Source organism: Lingula anatina, chromosome 9 (genome assembly GCF_051362555.1).
Source record: "Lingula anatina isolate TDL-2025a chromosome 9, LinAna3.0, whole genome shotgun sequence".
NCBI classification, from domain to species: domain Eukaryota; kingdom Metazoa; phylum Brachiopoda; class Lingulata; order Lingulida; family Lingulidae; genus Lingula; species Lingula anatina.
In genome coordinates, this window is record NC_141775.1 from 2,717,741 (window position 1) to 2,737,305 (window position 19,565).

General features: G+C 39.8%; 2 protein-coding genes across 2 annotated transcripts; both read left to right on the top strand.

The window, feature by feature from the left end:
- Positions 1-8,367: 8,367 nt before the first annotated feature.
- On the top strand, positions 8,368-12,759 carry LOC106177118 (monocarboxylate transporter 13-like). Its single transcript, XM_086995557.1, has 7 exons — positions 8,368-8,627; positions 9,671-10,016; positions 10,234-10,329; positions 10,501-10,644; positions 10,918-11,661; positions 12,244-12,294; positions 12,524-12,759. Exons 2-7 carry the CDS (start codon positions 9,698-9,700, stop codon positions 12,757-12,759), a joined length of 1,590 nt encoding a protein of 529 aa, XP_086851683.1. The 5' UTR covers positions 8,368-8,627; positions 9,671-9,697.
- Positions 12,760-13,999: 1,240 nt separating this feature from the next.
- Positions 14,000-19,546, top strand: LOC147759777 (monocarboxylate transporter 13-like). The gene is made up of 7 exons (XM_086995980.1): positions 14,000-14,253; positions 15,734-16,065; positions 16,260-16,355; positions 16,850-16,993; positions 17,164-17,907; positions 18,528-18,578; positions 18,811-19,546. Exons 2-7 carry the CDS (start codon positions 15,828-15,830, stop codon positions 19,029-19,031), a joined length of 1,494 nt encoding a protein of 497 aa, XP_086852106.1. The 5' UTR covers positions 14,000-14,253; positions 15,734-15,827; the 3' UTR covers positions 19,032-19,546.
- The last annotated feature ends 19 nt before the right edge of the window (positions 19,547-19,565 follow it).

Genomic DNA, 19,565 nt, shown 5'->3' on the forward strand with positions numbered 1-19,565 from the left:
GCGGACTAAATATGGCCGACCCCCTTTAAAAGCAGGTCGCCTAATCCCCTGATGGTCTCCCCGCTTCCACACGCGCTATTAAATGGATTACATCTCGGCTCCGAGGTTTAAATGCTAGACCCCTGCAGCAACATGTTCTGATTGCGCTGTAGCTAATCTGCTGTGGCTCAAAACTAATCAACTGTAGTCCAGCAAATAAACTTGAATATTGCAACTATTTTTCTATTCTTTACATAAAGACGTGGTCTGTGGTACTAAAAAAATGGTTCGGTGGACAGCTACAATTTTATTTCGAATTGCATTCGAAGAAGACCCAATTTTTACGTCTCATAGTTTAGACCAATTTTCGTTCTTGAGTTCTCCTGGAAAGCAGGCCCGTGGCTTTGTCTTATTTTGGAGTCGCTTCTCTAACCACTGTTTTCTCCAGGGCGGAGATCAGGAGACGTGAGCTAACGATGAATCAGCAGCAACCAGGAGAATTACAGGGGTTGTTTAATGGGCCCAGTTCCCATTACTTTTTTTTTGCTATTTTTATGTCTTTAACCTCAAGTTTCGAAAAAATTAAATAAAAATAGAAACCAGTGCTATTGCAAGAAGATTTTCAACGTTACATGTGGTTTTGGACTCGTAAAAGCGTACATTTCTATAACAAAGCATTTTTATGCTCCACGGTTTCTTTACTTAGATTTCGTTGACTTTAATATGCAAAGTTACGTCAAGTTGTCTATGTCTGTCTCAAAGTTTCGACCAATTTTTGACATTCAATGTATTTGTGCAGCATTCCCTTGTGGATTCTGAATTTGGAGTAGCATTAACACCCAGAGTGCTGTATTTCTGCAGGTCGTTCACGTGAAATTCGAGGCCGCAGAAGTCGTTATTTGTAATTGCGTTGCGTATCCCATAATGTATTCTGGTATATAATTGTTTGTGATTTGTATGTGTAATAACGACACCTATTATGTTTTTGTACAAAACAAGTTATCCAAAATGCCATCACCACGGAATGCTGAATCCCATTTTATCGTTAATCTTGTATCCAGCTTTACGCGCACTGAATTGTGGTGTATACTTTTTTCCTCCTTTATGTCCTTTATCTGCATTCATTTTATAGCGAACAACATCATTAAAAAGAAAGCCATGCCAATTATATTTTACCATGGTCTGTTAACAAACTTTAATTGTTATTTTACGTGGTTTGCCTCCCCAGCATGTAAAAGTACATCTGATTACATATTTTAACATCCATTTTTTGTGTTTACGTATTTAGTCCGTTTACACTTAATTTATTACATTTAAGCTTTAAAAAATAGGCTACAAGATAACCCCTATCCCGTGTTATGTGGTGAACCATATAAAAATGGTTGTCGTGTCTGTGATAAGCCTGTTATTAGTCAAACAAGGCATTTTATCCCTGACCCACGTTCTACTACTGTATTGCATATTTATTTAGTAACTGCCTTTGTGATATGTCTGTTATTGGACGAACAAAGCATCTAAATAAGCCTCTTGAATGCGCGATGAAGTTTGTTTTTTATTTGCAGACAGTCCCTTTTTTTCTTAGAAGAGTTTACTTTATATTGATTTAATCTTTCAAATAAAGCCACAGACCAGCGTTCTGTAGCATGAAATATTTATTTAGTAGCTACCTTTGTGATACGCCTGCAATAGACGAACAAGGTATTAAAACAAACTGTAAATACCGCACTTTTTATTTAAAAATAGAAACGAATAAAACCAACTGGTCGGTTTTTCGATGTATGGACTTGGTCTCAAGCGCATACTTCGTTATAATATATAACATGGTCCGTAGTTTGAACCAAAGTTAATTCATTTCAGTGGACAGCTACAATTTTACCTCGAATTGCAAGTAAAGAAGCCCAAATCTTTCCGTCTCAAAGTTTTGACCAGTATGCGATATTGAGTTTATTTGTAAAGTGGGCCCATGTTGGAGTCTGTAAACATTGCCGGGGACAATGTACGTGCATTGAATTGTGGTGTGAGGCCTTTTCTTCAAAATTTTCCTTTATTTCTACACCTAAAAAGAAAGGCCACGTTCACAACCAGTTGATCCTCGTACTAACTAGTCCGCGGAGCAAATATGCTGCGAACCACTTAAAAGCGTGCTGAGATTCAATTGCTCTGCTCCTGAGGGGACGGTGCGCGTGGGAGGCAGGAATCCATTGTCAAGTGCACGCCATATCAAATACGAGGAACAGTTAGTCAGCGAATCAACTGTTTTTTTTATTTGATCTCGGTCTGTTAGCAAACGCTCATTGGTTTTATTCCCCTCGGTCGGCCTTCCCAGCAGTCCAAAACAACAGCTGATTAAAAAAAATCGTATTGCTGTTAATTAGTACTCACGTTCTTGCAAATTTGCAGCAAATTTGCTGCACATTGCGGCAAATGTACAGCAAATTTGCAAGAACTTCTTTCAGATTTGCAGCATACTTGCAGCAACCTTGCAGCAAATATGCGAGAGAGTTTGCGGCAGGCCTAATATGTTGCGAAGGGCAGTGACATTTTGTAAATATCCACAGAAACAAAATCTGTGGTAACCACGCTATACGTCCGAACAATTGAAAGCCGTGCTGCCTTGTTTCCTATTTTTTCATGAAACACAAAATACATGCAGTAGCAGTGGATGCAAGCAGGATTGCGTTAGTTGAGAAATGAAACGTGCAACTGGAGGAGGAGGGGTGTGAATAATATCTCTATCGCAATTCCAAAGCAAAAAACGCGAAGCTTCCAAGGATTCAAGAGAAGAAAACTTAAGACTGGTTCAGGCCTTGGTGTATCTACAGACTGGTTTGTGCCTGGGATTTATGTATTTGATATAATGCATGTTCAGAGTTTGCAAATACTACGTACTGTAGCAACCAAGAAAGATATATGCACTAAAATTACGTATAGTTTTACATTTGCATTACATGCAAGTAGTTTGTGGCATCAGAAATGATGATTCTGTATTTAAGGGTACATCAATGTGATTATGTAAATATCTTGAAGCTGATATTTGAAATATTGTTTGTCTTTGTACGCAAAAAAAAAAGAGATTATATTTTACAGTCAAAGTTATAGATTACATAACAGTTCATATTATGTGTTGGGACACAGGTCGCTGCCTTGACAAGGTGAAAGTTTTGCCTGACAAGATCTTATCTTCCTACCGTAGTGAAGAGTCGATTCCTTGGAGAGGTATGCTTAGTTGAGGTATGCTCTATGAGCCTCTGCATAATTTATTCCCTCCATCCCTTAACAGGATAAATTTAAATATTTCACTTCTCGTCCACGTCAAACGGCTCTTGAAAAGGTGCGAACGTTGAATCGTAATTTATACAGCCCACTGTATTAATCCATCATTTTGTTAAGTAAACCCTTTTAATAGCATTTACCATGGGTGTTTGGGAAAACCTTGTGATATATCAGACATACTGTCGCCGCTCAGTTCTCATCGTATTATGCATCATATTCAGGGACGAGTCCAGAGATATTTTCTGACAGTTTTCCAAATAATCTTTGTTGATCCATCCTCCATTTTTGACCGTCTTCTGACAGAAAAATTGATACCCGTCAATGTAAACTTGAACAACTGACCGTCTACAGGAAGACCAAGAAGACGGCCACAATCCACCCCTGATATTATGTCACTACTTAAATTCGCTCTCCAACTTTACTCCATATGTATCACATGTGTTTTATACTTTGCTCATTGCTTTTATCTTTCGTGGTAAAATCATAAAGAAATTCTTAACCTAAGCTTAAAAAAACGGATTTGAAAGATAATTTAAAAATGGTGAATTACGAGTGTGAATGTTTGACGAAGCGGATGGTGCTCGCTATTTTATTAGTACTGTCGTGAAAACAATACTTTCAAGGTCCATGATATTGCAGGCCTTACAGTAAGAACAGCCACTAAAATCCTTATAGATTTGAACTGATATAAACCTGCAATGGAGGTGCACTCAGCCAAACCACACGCTGGAAAAATAAACGAATACACAACTCCAGATATCTGATAGGAATGTGTTTTATTGTGGATAGGAATGTGTTTTATTGTGTAACCATTGTGGGTAGAATTGATTTTCTGTTGCATGACGTAAAAACACCTTTCCCTACCTGCATTGACAGCTGTGTCGCAGGACTCCGTGTGCAAAAGCATTTGAGCTAATTTAGGACAAATAAAACTCGAGTCTTTTGGTAATACTTACGGCAGAGAGGCCTACAGGTAAAGCCTGTTGAACCCGAAGCAATGTGTAACTGGGGTATATTAAAGGCGGGGATATTACTCGGCATCAGTTCTGCTGATGTTTATCTGGACTGGAAAGCACGTAGTACATTATATGAACAATATTTTGGCGAAACCCCAGAGAAAATTGACCCTCCCCCTGCTGCAGCAGTCCAAGCACTGCTGGTGTTCAACATCTTTGGTACTATATTGTACCTTTTTGAAGTTATAAACGAATGGAGTGACTGTTGGCATTGTTGTTGTGGAGCATGTACCCCAGGCTGTTGTGACATACCATGCGAAGATTATTGCGATGACGAGTGTGGTATAAGTTGTTGTGAGGACGGTGCATGTTGCGGAGTGTGTAAAACGACGACCCCGTCTTTAATGGAGCCTCTTACTCTTCAGCTGGTGATTCTTATCCTGGAAGAATTCCCAATGTCCGTGATTTACTGGAACCTAGATTATACTACCTGTTGGCAGATGCCAGCCTCTTTGACCGGTATGGCGTCGCCCGGGGCCAGGTGGATTTGGGCAATGATTTCACGCAGAATGTGCGAAAGGGATCAGCAATGCTGGCGCAAGTGGGTTTTCTGTGTGATGTCACTACCGTTTATTGGCATCACAGTGTTCAACGTGTTGGCATGGGAAACTCTCGAACACACTCAAAAACTACACAGGTTCTGCTAAAATCCTCGACGGACATTTTCAAATGGTCAAAATGATATATGGACAATTGCTTGACCCAAAACGTTAGTAAGTAAAATATGCATTTCATTGTTGGAAATACATGTAATGCAAGGCAACCGAAGAAGGCATCAAGTACGTTTGTATTTTTGATTTTAAATAAAAGTTGCATACATGTTTAAATTCGAGGAGAAAAGGCCAGCAACTAAGTGAAGTAGCAAATACCACGGAACATATCGTGTAAATTATCCCATCAGAGAAACGTTGTACTCCAGTCACTGTTTAAATATTTTTCTTATATAATTGAGACCACTTTTTTCATAGATAAACAATGCTAATCCGTTCAGCTAGTAATCAAACTCATCAAAAGTTCTTCGTGACGTTCAGAGCTTGCTTATCACTTTGCAGTACAGCATTATGTGTAATCAAAAAAACGATTAATTGCATGGGCTCCGACTGATTACGTAGTATTCCAGAGAGATGTTTTTTTTTTTTTTTTATAATATCTCTGTTTAATCAAAGCTGCACTGTTAATTGCTTGAAATACCTATTTGTGATTTGTGCAAATTTTCAAGTTAAGCTTATAATGTGTGGGCCATTTAAAGCGGCCTTGATTGGCCAGATCTGAAACAACCATTGCTCTGCGTTTGTTTGCCAATTTTGTATTTTTGTCAGATTTGGTGACAGCAATAATTAAAATTGGGGAGTCTTCACTGAGGAGATTTAAAGAACAACTAATAATATTAAGAGGTAAACAAAGGATGTCAAAAAATCATTAATAATATCATTTTAACAATTTCTCAAACTGGGGATTATAGCGTAAGTAGGTTCTCATGAATTTATGCGGTAACTCAGAAATTAGTTAAATTTCTAAAGGCAGATAAAGTGACTGGGCTTATTACATGTACATGTAGCAGGCTTTGCTCAGGGCGTTCCTTTTGTGAAATCGATTATAATTAAAGACAGGCTTAATATCAAATAGATTCTGTATATGTTAATAATATTCGATCTCCAAGCGTGATGAGGTAAGTCCTTCTTTCATAGTCAGTTTCACTTTTCTTGGAAGTATTTACTTTATTTACGTATTTAGTCACGTATCAATCAATTAATCTAATTTAAGCTTTAAAATACTGGCTTTAATCTAACCCCTACAGGCCCGTAGCCAGGGGGGGTTCGGAGGGTTAGAAAGAACCACCCCTTTTGCTGGAAAAAGGTCCACTCTGGGTAAAATGTAATCTAGGTACATAAAGTTTTTATGGGAAAAGGTCCACTTTTTCAAAAAAAGAACCTCCTTTTGAAATTGCTGGATACGGGCCTGCCCTAACCCGTGTTATGTGGCGTACCCTACTAAACTGGCTGTTGTGTCTGTAATAACCCTATTATTAGACAAACAAAGTGTTTTAATGCTTAAAAAAACAACCAAAAAGAAACAGACAGGTGTATAGTAAAATAAAAATAACCACAATGTTTGTTTTATCACTGGGATGTTTCTTTAACAATTCAATTTTAATTGGAATTGGGAGGGTTGGTTTAATTTGTAGAACACGCGATAAGGTTCGAGTTTACATTTCTTGGAAGTATTTACGTATACTTTATTTGAACGTTCAGACATAGACTTCAGTATAACCCTGACACTTTCAACATTATTTTTTTAGTAACTGCCTTTGTTATACGTCTGTTATTAGACGAACAAAGCATCCAAACAAATTGAAAACTATATCCTTTTGATATACGGGTAAGATAAATGGGAAAATTAAGCAGGTCTTTGTTTTTCACGGATTGAAATATGCAATATTTTGTTATAAAATTTGGATTGGTTGAAGCGTTGATAAAATTAAAACAAAAGGTTAAGCTTTGATTGGTCTGTGGAAGAGTAGAGTGGGAATATTTATCTCTTGAATGTATGTTGAGGCTTGCTCTTTATTTGCAGGCAGTCTCTTTCTTTCTGAGAAGTGTTTATTTTATATTGATTCAATCTTTCAAATAAAGCCCCAGACCCGCATTCTATAGCCTGACATATTTATTTAGTGTCTTTGTTGCATTACCTCACCACGAAACGATACATTTCTTTTAATCTTATATCGAGTATCCGGTTGTACGTGCATTGAATTGTGGTGTGAGGCCTTTTCTTCAAATTTTCCTTTATTTCCACATCTAAAAAGAAAGGCCACGTTCACAACCAGTTGATCCTCGTACTAACTAGTCCGCGGATCAAATATGGTGCAACCCACTGAAAGCATGCAGAAATTTAATTGTTCGGGCCTGGTTGGGACGGTGCGCGTGAGAGACTGGAATCCATTGTCAAATGCACGCCATATTTGATCCCAGGAATAGTTAGTCTGCGGACCAACTGGTTGCAAACACGACCACAATCACGCCATTTTTTTATTTGATCTCGGTCTGTTAGCAAACGCCGATTGGTTTTATTCCCCTCGGTGGGCCTTCCCAGCAGTCCAAAACAACATCTGATAAAAAATCGTATTGCTGTTAATTAGTATTCACGTTCTTGCAAATTTGCAGCAAATTTGCAGCACAATGCGGCAAATGTACAGCAAGTTTGCAAGTCTTTTTTCAGATTTGCAGCATACTTGTAGCAACCTTGCAGCAAATGTGTGAGAGAGTTTGCGGCAGGCCTGATATATTGCAAAAGGCAGTTACATTTTGTAAATATCCACAGAAACAAAATATGTTGTTAACCAAACTATACGTCCGAACAATAGACAGCTGTGCTGCCTTGTTTCCTATTTCTTCATGAAACACAAAATACATGCAGCAACAGTGGATGCAAACAGGATTGCGTTAGTTGAGAAATGAAATGCACAGCCTGAGAGGGTTATAAAGGATCTCTCTACCGCAATCCCAAAGCATTGGTCGCAGACTTGCATACGCCGCAAAAATTGTCAATTTCTCAAACACATTCCTCCTTCGGGATTTCCCTGATTTTTGCTGTGATTGCTCCCCACAGTTCACCCATCATTTGAGGGTTGTTTAGGTACACTGAATCGTTGAGATGCCCCCACAAAAAATCTGGGGGAGAGGGGGTTTAAGTCCGGTGAATCACGTGCCCACTGAACATCACACTTCCTGCTGATACCTATACCAACGCAACAAAGGTAAACATATGATAAGATTTTGGGCATATTTGTATCTTATTGAATAATTGCCTATACCAACGCTTTATTTATACATATGCCTATCAATTCAGATAACAACCACTTAGACTAACCTTTAATACACACATTTGGTTTAAGGCACACCACGCGCGTGACACCGTGATAAAGGACACTTTCTCCTGGAAATTTCAGCATATCACTCAGTTAAAATGGCAATATTCATGACGAGAATGGCTGCCACCAACGACTTAAACCCACGTAACGTAACGTAACGTAACGTAACGTAACGTAGTCCATGGTTTGGATATAACATACCCTTGTGAAGGGGAAAGTGATCGCATTTATAGAAAAAAATTTAACTCTCTAGCCGACTCACAGAGTCAGCTGCTATCAAAACCTCCCGAGATTTCAGCTGCCGATGGACTGGGGGAATTATGCTGAGTATGCGCGATAGAGAAAGAGTTTGTGTTTACTCGAAGCTAAAGGTCGAGAGGTGCCCGAACAGCCACGTGCATCGGCAGCTGAGGAGGGAAGGCGCCCTAACAACCACCGTCAGCTAGCTTAGGAGGGACCGGATCACGGCTCTGTGGACGATCTGATCGGTGAGTTATATCTAGGGATAAATAAGGCTGCCTCGTAGGTCTTAATTTTTGGGGTGTGTGCGCGCGTGGCGTGTGTGTGTGCGTGTGTGTGTGTGCACGTGGCTGTCTCCTTGACATATTTACATGTATGTGTGTGAGGGGGGGGCTTAGCTGAAACTAAATGGGACATCGTATTGTTGTGCGTATGAGGGGAGAGCATAGTGGAAGACATGGGACCAGCTTGATCGTGTTATTGTAACAATATAGCTATGCACTTGTTGATGAACACATCTATGTAACTAACCTAACATTATTATAAGTTGTAAGATAATTCCAAGATAACACTACGACCTCAAATCATTGATCTCGGCATCCTGGCTATAACCTAAGTCCTTGTAACTCGGTGGTCAGCTCATTAGTTCAGTACTGGCCACAAGCTGACCTTTCGATTCTATATATACTTCAGCTACTTGCTCAAGCCATCTGCAGGGTATACAAATAAAATCCATGCAACTCCAGCCGATGTGTGTGTATCCAAGCCGTGTATTCCAAACACAGTTTATATTTACACTCTGTGTAACAGTGTCACGTGTCTCGCCTACTCCAGTGTAAGGGAGCGTTGAGATAAGCCCATCGCATTTGCTGGATCGATCCAACTTTGCGAGAGATTCTCCGTAAGTGCAATCACGGCAATCGGCTTAAATGTCTGAAACGCTTCCTAGGGTTGCTAGTGAGTAATTACCTAATTAACTACCTACTCAAGTGAATGGGCTTTATAGCGAGAATCCCCAGCAGAGATGGATCGATTCAGCTGGTGCAATGATTGAGCTTTCAAGAACACGTTCTCAGTGTTCTCCTGGCAATGTTATGTGTGTGAAGGTGTTCGTTGTAGATTGGCATATCTCATTATTGTAATATTTAGCGGTTTGATCATAGTGATTTTGTAATTATGCGCTAGCATCAATACACATCATCATCATCATTATTATTATTATTATTATTATTATTATTATTATTATTATTTTAGTACCAACAAAGATTATTATTATTGTTTATATTTGTAGTCAGCCGAAAAACAAACGAACATTTGCATGGCTGGCGTTAAAAACTCTCCGAACAATTTGAATAGAAACGTTTCGGGAGTCGGAGTAGGGCCAGATCTCACGAAGATGAAACCAGACATCCAACCCAGAAACAATATGAGCGTCAGTCTGCCAAATTTGGTATTGGGGTCTTCAGTCATGTCCCTCCCTCGTGTCAAGGAAGAAAAAGAAGAAGATATCCCGGTGTCAACCCCTGAAGAAGAACTGCGAGGCTTTTGTGATCACGTGGACAGCGGGTGGTCTTGGGTTGTCATGGTAGCAGGAGCAGTGGGACTCTTCCTTGGCAACGGGTACTTGTATAGTTGCGGTCAGTGATTGGTTTTACTATTTGAGCGACCACTGAAAAGAAGAGGTTATTGTTTATCATATACTCGATATCAGAAAATATTAAGAGAGGCTTCTTAAAATATAAGTTAATAAGGTATTAAATGGATGACGATTTGTCCCACCAAAGACAAAGCTGCTTTCACGTTTAAAAATGGTTATATATTGTTCCTGTGTCTCAGTAACTCGTTGTATTCCAGGTGTGTTCTACCTACCGTTATTGGAGGATCTGGGTGAAGGGGACGTTCTCACCTCCATGGTGGGTTCTGTGTTTCTGGGACAGACAATTATATCAGGTATAAATAGCGGCGTTGCTGACCGACGCCTAAGTGACTCGGCTTAAAGCACACAGTATAGGCTACTATAACAAAGCCTCTTCTCTGTTCTCCGTTGCACCAAACGGTTTACTGGCGCTCCATTCACCTTGCAGCAATTAGAATTGTTTTTTATTTGGTCCTCATTTCCAGGCTTCCTGGCCAGTATACTGTGTGACAAGCTGGACTGTAGGAGAGGCTGTATGATAGGAGGGCTGTTCACCGCCGCTGGTCTGGTGGGAAGTTTCTTTGCCAGCAACTGTACTCATCTCATCATATCCTTTGGGGTGTTTACAGGTGCGTTTGCAATATATAGTATGCAGGGTCGATATAAATATAAATGTATATACTCACAGATAGAGTAAGGTATATTTTCTACTGATGATTCACTGTTGACAAAATCTGATGATTTGTGCGTAACCCCTTTAGCCGCAGTCTTGGGGATTTCTATATATTCGATCATTTGCCAGAATCTGAGGCATTAAATGTGAACTGATACTTATATTCGACTGCAGTGCCCTGTATTCCACCTAATAATTCTGTTTATTGTATGGGTGTACGTCTTTCCAGGGGTAGGCCTAGTGTTTTGTTACCAAGCGGTTCATATCAGCGTATCCCACTACTTCAGCGCCAGAAGATCCTTTGCCATTGCCATCATGCAAACCGGAGCCAGTGTGGGACAAATGGTTTGGGGACCACTGACACACTACTTCATTGACATCTACACATGGAGAGGGGCGTTTTTAATGCTCTCGGCTTCTAGTCTGCATTTAATAGCAGTTGGAGCGTTGTTACGACCCCACAGAAATGAGTACCTTCACAAGAAACAGAAAAGTGGTAGTGTCTTTGACATAAAGGTGTTTCAGAATATTCCATTTGACCTCATAGTATGTAATACCATATTGATGGCTTTGGTGATTGGGATGTTTTTCCTTCATTTTCCTGCGTATGCCGTTTACTCGGGGACATCAGTGCACGCGTCTTCGTTACTGCTTGGTGCTATTGGAATAACTGGCCTCGTTCTGAAACCACTTTTTGGCGCCGTTATGAATCACCCGGATGTGGGTATGTGGACGGTTTACAGCATATCGCAATCGGTCACTGGTGTCGTTACATTATTGTGCCCGTTATTTATGATTACCTTTACAGGACAGTTACTTTACGCTGTTATATTTGCTGTATACCTGACGCCTTATTTCACTGGAGTTGTTGCTATAACATTGGATAGTGTAGTCCCCAAACATTATGGAGCCTCGTTGGGAATACTGTCGAGTGCTGTGGGACTTGGACATTTCTTGGGGCCTGTAATAGGAGGTACGACTCTTTTAAAGACATACCTTTTAATAAGCTAGGTCTAGAGGAACTGAAGAAAAAAAGACAGGCAGAAGGACATAGGGACAGACGCAAAACGGACGCACAGACGGACGGACCAACAGATAAACGAAATGAATTGACTGAGCTCTTTACATCCCACTGAAACTGAACTATAACTTATGAAAGTGGCAGTGGCATATTATCTAATAAAGTAACTGATTTGATTAATAGAATAACATTAGATAATAATGAATATCAAACATGTATGCAGGCATTCGGACAGGTAAACAAATGATTGGTCATTCTAAAATTTTGTTAAAAACAGCATTTTTATCATTTGACCAACACGTTTATCATTTGAAAATAGAATGCGAAGGAGAGACGTGAAATTAAATAGTATGTTTCGTGATATTTCCATGTTTTACAAACGCTCTACATCTGTACCATATGATGACGCCAGCAGCAATTTCTTGGTATGAATTCGCGTTACTTGCTGTATTATTTAGACTGGAAGCATCGGCTCAAAGTGTGATTCCATATTAGCTACTGTTTGATTTTAATTGTTTTCTTATTCCACTAAAGGTTGGACGTATAGCGTTACCGGCTCGTATGCCGCAGCCATGCAGTTTGCAGGTAAGACTAAGTGCGTGTTTAGTTCCGATGAAAAAAATATGTCATACAATAAAAAGTACAGAACCCCCTGATTATTCTCTCTCAGATGCATGCCTTTTTTTAAAGAAAGATAATGTTGCCTTTCCATTAATTATACATGTAGAATAAATGGTCGAAATCCATAAGATATGGTAGATAAGGTTGAGAAGCATTTCAAAAACGAGTTTGTTCTCATTATATTATTTCACAGGTGGCTGTTTATTTGTTAACACCCTGATTATGTTAGCAATGAAGGTGGCGCCCACGAAGACTCTCAGTGAGGATACAGTGCAGGATAACAAACTCAATGACGTCACTTCCGGTTACCATGCCGATATCCACTCCTCATCTCATTTTACCAAAGATGCCGAGAAGCTTAAGGCAGCGTCTCATTCAGATATTCCTGTTAAATCGAGTAATATTCATACTTATAACCCAAGCAATTAATTGTTTTCTGTCTTATTGTGAAAACGTTGGGCGTGACCTATAAACACAAAATATATTCTTCATCAAGTGACTTAAAAATGTACATTGCTTGTGTACAGTATATACTAATAATATTAAAAAAAAGTGCCAAAGTGGGGTTTGTGCCTTATTCCCATAGATTGTAATATATCTGTGCTTCTTCTGGACTCTCAAATGAATTATATTGAAGAAGATATATCTACGTTCCATCCACTGTGCACAAACCAAGAAATTGTGAAAATGAAACTTCTGCAAAGAAAGAGAATCGTTATAACGTGAAAGATGTTTTTCATCATCTCAGCTGAAATGTAACAAGAAATCGAACTGACGCTGTACTAATGTTTGTGCACAAATGATTAATACATGTATAACAGTTTATTTTTACTTGAGTTGGGGGTTGGGGGAGGGGTGGGCAAGATTACCCTATTGTACACAGGTTATCTGCGTTCAAGATAAAACACGAAATCAAAACTTGGTAGCCACGCGTCTTTCGTGCCCCTCCCTGCTTGTATAAAGTACAATGTAAAGCGGAAATAGGACTATATACACTGTTAAACCGAAAGCGGCACCTACGACAAAGGTAAACATCTTAATCCTCCCAGTATGATAAGATTTGGGGCATATTTGTATCTTATTGAATAATTGCCTATACCAATGCTATATTTATACATAGGCTATATACCTGTATAAGCATCAACTGAGATAATATAGACTAACATGTAAAACATACAGGTGGTTTAAAGCATACCACGCACTTTAGATAGGACAATCATTTTTCCTGGGAATTTCAGCGTTTTCCACCAGTTAAAATGGCCAGTATTCATAACGAGAATGACTGCCACCAACGATTTAAACCCCAGTTTACGTAACGTAGTCCATGATTTAGATATAACATACCCTGGTGAAGGGGGATGGTGAAAACATCTATAGAAATAAAAACTGCCGACTTACAGGGATAGAATCAGCTTCTATCAAGCAGGCCTTTCAGAATGAGAAAAGCCCAGTGCTAACTAGGCCACGGCCTAAATATGGCAGACCTAAATGAAGGGAAGATCCCTTAATCCTGTAATGGTCTCTCCGCCTCTCACACGCCTCCCCACTCGTCGGGGCACAGTAATTAAAGCTAGACTCAATTCAACCGGTCGTGGGACGACGCGTGGGGAGGCGTGTGAGAGGCAGAGATACCACTACAGGATTAAGCGATCTTCCGTCCGTGATATTTAGGCCGTGGACTAGCTAGCACCCGGCTCTTCTCATTCTGAATGGCCTCATTACCTCCCGAGATTTCAGCTTTCGATGGACTGAGGGCAGTATGCTGAGGGTGCGCGATAGAGAAAGAGTTTGTGTTTACTCGTAGCTAAAGGTCGAGAGGTGCCCAAACAGCCACGTGCATCGGCAGCTGAGGCGGAAAGGAGCCCTAACAACCACCGTCAGCTTAGGAGGGACTGGATCACAGCTCCGGGGACTGCCTTATCGGTGAGTTATTTCTAGGGGTAAATCAGGCTGCCTCGTAGGTCTTAATCTTATTTTAGGGTTTGTGTGGGCGTCTTGTTTGTGTGTGTTTGCGTGCGTGCACGTGGTTATCACCGTGTCATATAAACATTTATGTATGTGTGTGTGTAAGCTTAGCTGAAACTAAATGGACCATAGCAGTGATGTGTGAGGGCGCAGCAAAGGAGAAGACATTCACAGCTTGATCGTGTTTTTGTCACAATAGCTTTACTTCTATATACACGTTTATATTAGAATGTTTTTCATCCCAATTGATAAAAATCTGTAACTAAACTGGCGTTATTATAAGTCAGGGGCTGATCCAGGATTATTTGAAGGGGGGGGGGGGGGTCGGCAGACATAAAGCCGACCCCCCCCCCCTTGCGTGAGTCTACGGGGCCCGTTGTAGAGCCCCGAAAACGTTTGGTATTTCAGAGAGCGAACGGTGTCATTCGGTATGGTTTAGAACTATAATTAAGCTAGCAAAATTCTAATTTCAAGAGGGGACCATTGGTATGATTTTTTCAGAAATCGAAGAGAGGGTCAGGATCCCCCCCCCCCCCCCCCCCCCCCCCGACACTCCCACTTAATCCGTCACTGTAAGTTGTAAGATAATTCCAAGATAACACTACGACCTCATGTCACTGACCTCAGCGTCCTGGCTATTACCTCAGTACATGCAAATCGGTGGTTGCCAAGATGGTCAGCTTATACAGTTCAGTACTGGCCACAAGCTGACCTTTCACACTCTCTGTATACACTTCAGCTACTTGCTTAAGCCATCTGTAGGGTATGCAAATAAAATCTATGCAACTCCAGCCGGAATGTTGTGTATCCAAGTCGTGTATTCCAAACACGGTTTATATTTACACTCTGAAACAGAGCCGCTTGTCTCGCCTACTCCAGTGCAAGCGTTCAGATAAACCCATGGTACTAGCTGGATCGATTCAAGTCTGCGAGAGATTCTCCCTAATTGCAATTACTGCAATGGGCTTAAAGGTCTGACACGCCTCCTAGAGTTCTGGGGATATTTATCTAATTAACTAGCTATACTCAAGTGAATGCACGTGCACTTTAGCGAGAATCCTTAGCAGAGTTGGATCGATCTAGCCGGTTCTATGTTTGAATTTGAACGCGGTCTTAGTGTTCTCCTGGTTATATTATGTGTGATTAGGTGTTCGTTGTAGATTGGCATATTTCATTATCGAACTTAATAATGTTTAGATCATTGTCTATTTGTAATAACGCGCTATTAGATGTATTAAGTGTACGAAGTGAAGAAGTAACATTATTAATTTCTAAATTATTTGTTTTAATCATTTTTTTCCTTTTCTTTTCGTAGCCTTTTAATCATTTTTATTCACGTGCAGGGTAGTGTTGTGAAGTCTCCTGAACAAATTTTGGATTTTAGATGCAAAATAATAATAATAATAATAATTATTATTATCTTTATATTTGTATTCAGCCGAAAAACAGGCGAACATCATTTGCCTGCTCTGGCGTTAAAAACTCTTCGAACAATTCGCAAAAGTTTCGGGAGTTGGCCAGACCTCACGAAGATGAAACCAGACATCCAACCCAGACACAACATGAGCGTCAGTCTTCCAAATTTGGTATTGGGATCTTCAGTCATGTCCCTCCCTCGTGTCAAGGAAGATGAAGAAGATATCCCGGTGTCAGCTGCTGAAGAAGAACTGCGAGGCATGTGTGATCACGTGGACAGCGGCTGGTCATGGGTTGTCATGGTGGCAGGAGCAGTGGGACTCTTCCTTTGTAACGGGTACTGGTATAGTTGCGGTCAGTGATTGGTTTTATTATTTGAACCGCAAAGAAGATGTTATTTATTATTTACTCGATATTAGAATGCATTAAGACAGTTTTATTAAAAGTTTCATTTATTAAGGCATTAAAACGGATCACGATTTGTCCCACCAAAGCTGCTTTACATACACTATATATACACAGTGTCTCAATAACTTGCTGCATTCCAGGTGTCTTCTATCTACCATTATTGGAAGATCTTGGTGAAGGGGACGTTCTCACGTCCATGGTGGGTTCTGTGTTTCTGGGGCAGACAATGTTATCAGGTACAAAGAGCAGCGTTGCTGATCGACTTTTTTATATTACGGCATATGCATTTATGGCTGGGCGTTGTTATAAATATCCTTGTCACGTGAAATAGTCATATTCAGAGTTTTGTTTTTACACACATGCAATACTGCAGATTTCTTTTCAGTTTAATCAACTTCTGAGTATTCTGGGTTGATAGTGGTATTCATAGTCAAAACGGGTAGAAAAACTCACGCTAGGTTATCAAGCAATAAGCTCTCTGGATGTAGCATTGGATGTGAGTGAAATACAGCAATATTGGTTATTTCGTCCCTGATTCCAGGCTCCATGGCTGTGTGACAAGTATAACAAATGAAGCCCTTTCTCTGTTCTTCGTTGGACCAGGGAATTAGATCGTAGACGTCTACGATATACATGTAATTCTCTGGTTGCACCAAACTGTTAAGTGAAACAACTTTCTGGTAAACCACATGGCAACGTGGATTGCTTTTAATTTGGTTATCATTTCCAGGTTTCCTGGCCAGTATACTATGTGACAAGCTGGACTGTAGGAGAGGCTGTATGATAGGAGGGCTGTTCGCTGCCACTGGACTGGTGGGGAGTTTCTTTGCCAGCAACTGTACACATGTCATTATATCATTTGGGGTGTTTTCAGGTATGTATGGAATACGTAAGGCTATCCCATGAACCGTAGTCTTGGCTTTGTATTTTTTTTTTTTTTTGGAAAATTTGAGGCATTAATTGTGAATAAATAGTAACGCCTCTGCTATAGTGCCGTGTTCCATCTAATTTTTCTGTTTATATTATGTTTGTTCGTCTTTCTAGGTGTAGGCCTTATGTTTTGCTACCAAGCGGTTCATAACAGCGTATCCCACTACTTCAGCGCCAAAAGATCCCTTGCCATTGCCATCATGCAAACCGGAGGCAGTATGGGACAATTAGTTTGGGGACCGCTGACACACTACTTCATTGACATCTACACATGGAGAGGGGCGTTTTTAATGCTCTCGGCTTTCAGTCTGCATTTAATAGCAGTTGGAGCGTTGTTACGACCCCACAGAAATGAGTACCTTCACAAGAAACAGAAAAGTGGTAGCGTCTTTGCAATAACTGTACTTCAGAATATTCCATTTGACCTCTTAATATTCAATACCATATTGATGGCTTTGGTGATTGGGATGTTTTTCCTTCATTTTCCTGCGTATGTCGTTTACTCGGGGACATCAGTGCACGCGTCTTCATTACTGCTTGGCGCTATTGGAATAACTGGCCTCGTTCTGAAACCACTTTTTGGCGCCGTTATGAATCACCCGGATGTGGATATGTGGACGGTTTACAGCATATCGCAATCGGTCTGTGGTGTCGTAACATTGTTGTGCCCGTTTTTTATGGTAAACTTTACAGGACAGTTAATGTATGCGGTAATATTTGCTATATACGTGACGCCTTTCTTCACTGGAATTGTTGCTATAACATTGGAGAGTGTAGTCCCCAAACATTATGGAGCCTCGTTGGGAATACTGGCGAGTGCCGTGGGACTTGGTTATTTCTTTGGGCCAATAATAGGTGGTACGACTTTTTTCAGACACACATTTTTAAGCTAGTACTACGTGGAGTAAAGAAACAGAGAAAAAGATTACCAGACTGACAGCCAGACAGACGGACAGACTCACAGACTGCTGGACCAACGGATAAACGCAATTATTAACTGAGTAGCTCTTGCAAACGTACTAACCCACAGAACCCTGAGTATAATAAAACAGTGACATTTTTTCATTTACTGACAAAGAAATGTATTGGTTGAATAGATAATTATGAATATAACATGTACATGTAGACAGGCATTTGGAGAGATTGAGGGGTTAGCAAATGAATAACCATTCTGTCATTCTTTGCAGTGTATTAAAACATCATCTTTATCATTTGACGATCACTTGTATTATTTGAAAGTAGAATACAAAGGAGAAACGCGGGCAAGATTAATAGCATGGACTGTAGACCACCGTGTGTGTGTGTGGATATACATTTTCATTTGTAATATATCATAGACGTATTCCATATTTTGAGCACTACTTTCTGTAGTTGAATTCGCGTTATTTGATGTATTTTTCAGACTGGAAGTATCGGCTAAAAGTGTGATTCCATATTAGGTGCTGTTTGTTTTCAACTGTTATCTTATTATTTTAAAGGTTGGGCGTACAGCGTTACCGGGTCGTATGCCGCAGCCATGCAGTTCGCAGGTAAGACTTTCTGTTTTGTTCCAAAAATAAAAACATATATAGAACAATAAAATAATAAAAAGAAAAACAGCGTCCTCTTTATTCTCTATCCAATGCATACGTTGTTTTTAGAAAAAACAATGATTCCATTTTTATTAGTTATAGTATTAAACATACAGGTCATCATTTATGAAAAATTAAGTTGAGAAACATTTCAAAAACGAAAGTCTGTTCTCATTATGCTTTTTCACAGGTGGCTGTTTATTTGTGAACACGCTGACTATGTTGGCAACGAAGGTGACGCCCACTAAGAATATCAGTGAGGATACAATGCAGGATAATAAGCTCAATGACGATACTTCCGGTTGCCATGTCAATATCCGTCCTTCTCCTCATTTTACCAAAGATGCCGAGAAGCTGAAGGCAGCGTCTCATTCAGATATTCCTGTTAAATCAAGTAATATGCATTCATAAGCCAAACGTTTAATTGTTTTGTGTCTTGTTGTGCAAAGGAAGGGCGTGTCCTATAAAGCACAGAATGTATATTTCGTCAAGTGGTTTAAAAATGTGCATTGCGTTTGAATACATATAAGAAATCTTGAAAAGAAAACCGTGTGGCGCCAGAGTCGGGGTTAGCACCTTATTCAGAAGGATTTTAACATATGTGTACTTCTTCTGGACTCTCAGATGAAGGGTTAAAATGAAGAAGATATATTAATGTTCTATCCACCAAGAATTGGTGAAAAGTATAACACATTTTGTTGTACGATTAAATATTAAACATTAAAACCAGGGACCTCCAAAATAAAGAATGTTTGTTGTGTAATTTCACACAATGTATGAAGTTACAGATGGATGTTGAGTTTATATTACAGTACGACAACCTAGCCTTTTTCTTTGTATCTTAATTTTGACGTTTGAAATGGCATGAAATCGGTGAATTACCATTTCTAAATAATGTCTTGTTTGGAACCTGTTTTGCACGATGTTTTCAATTTCGTGGCCGAT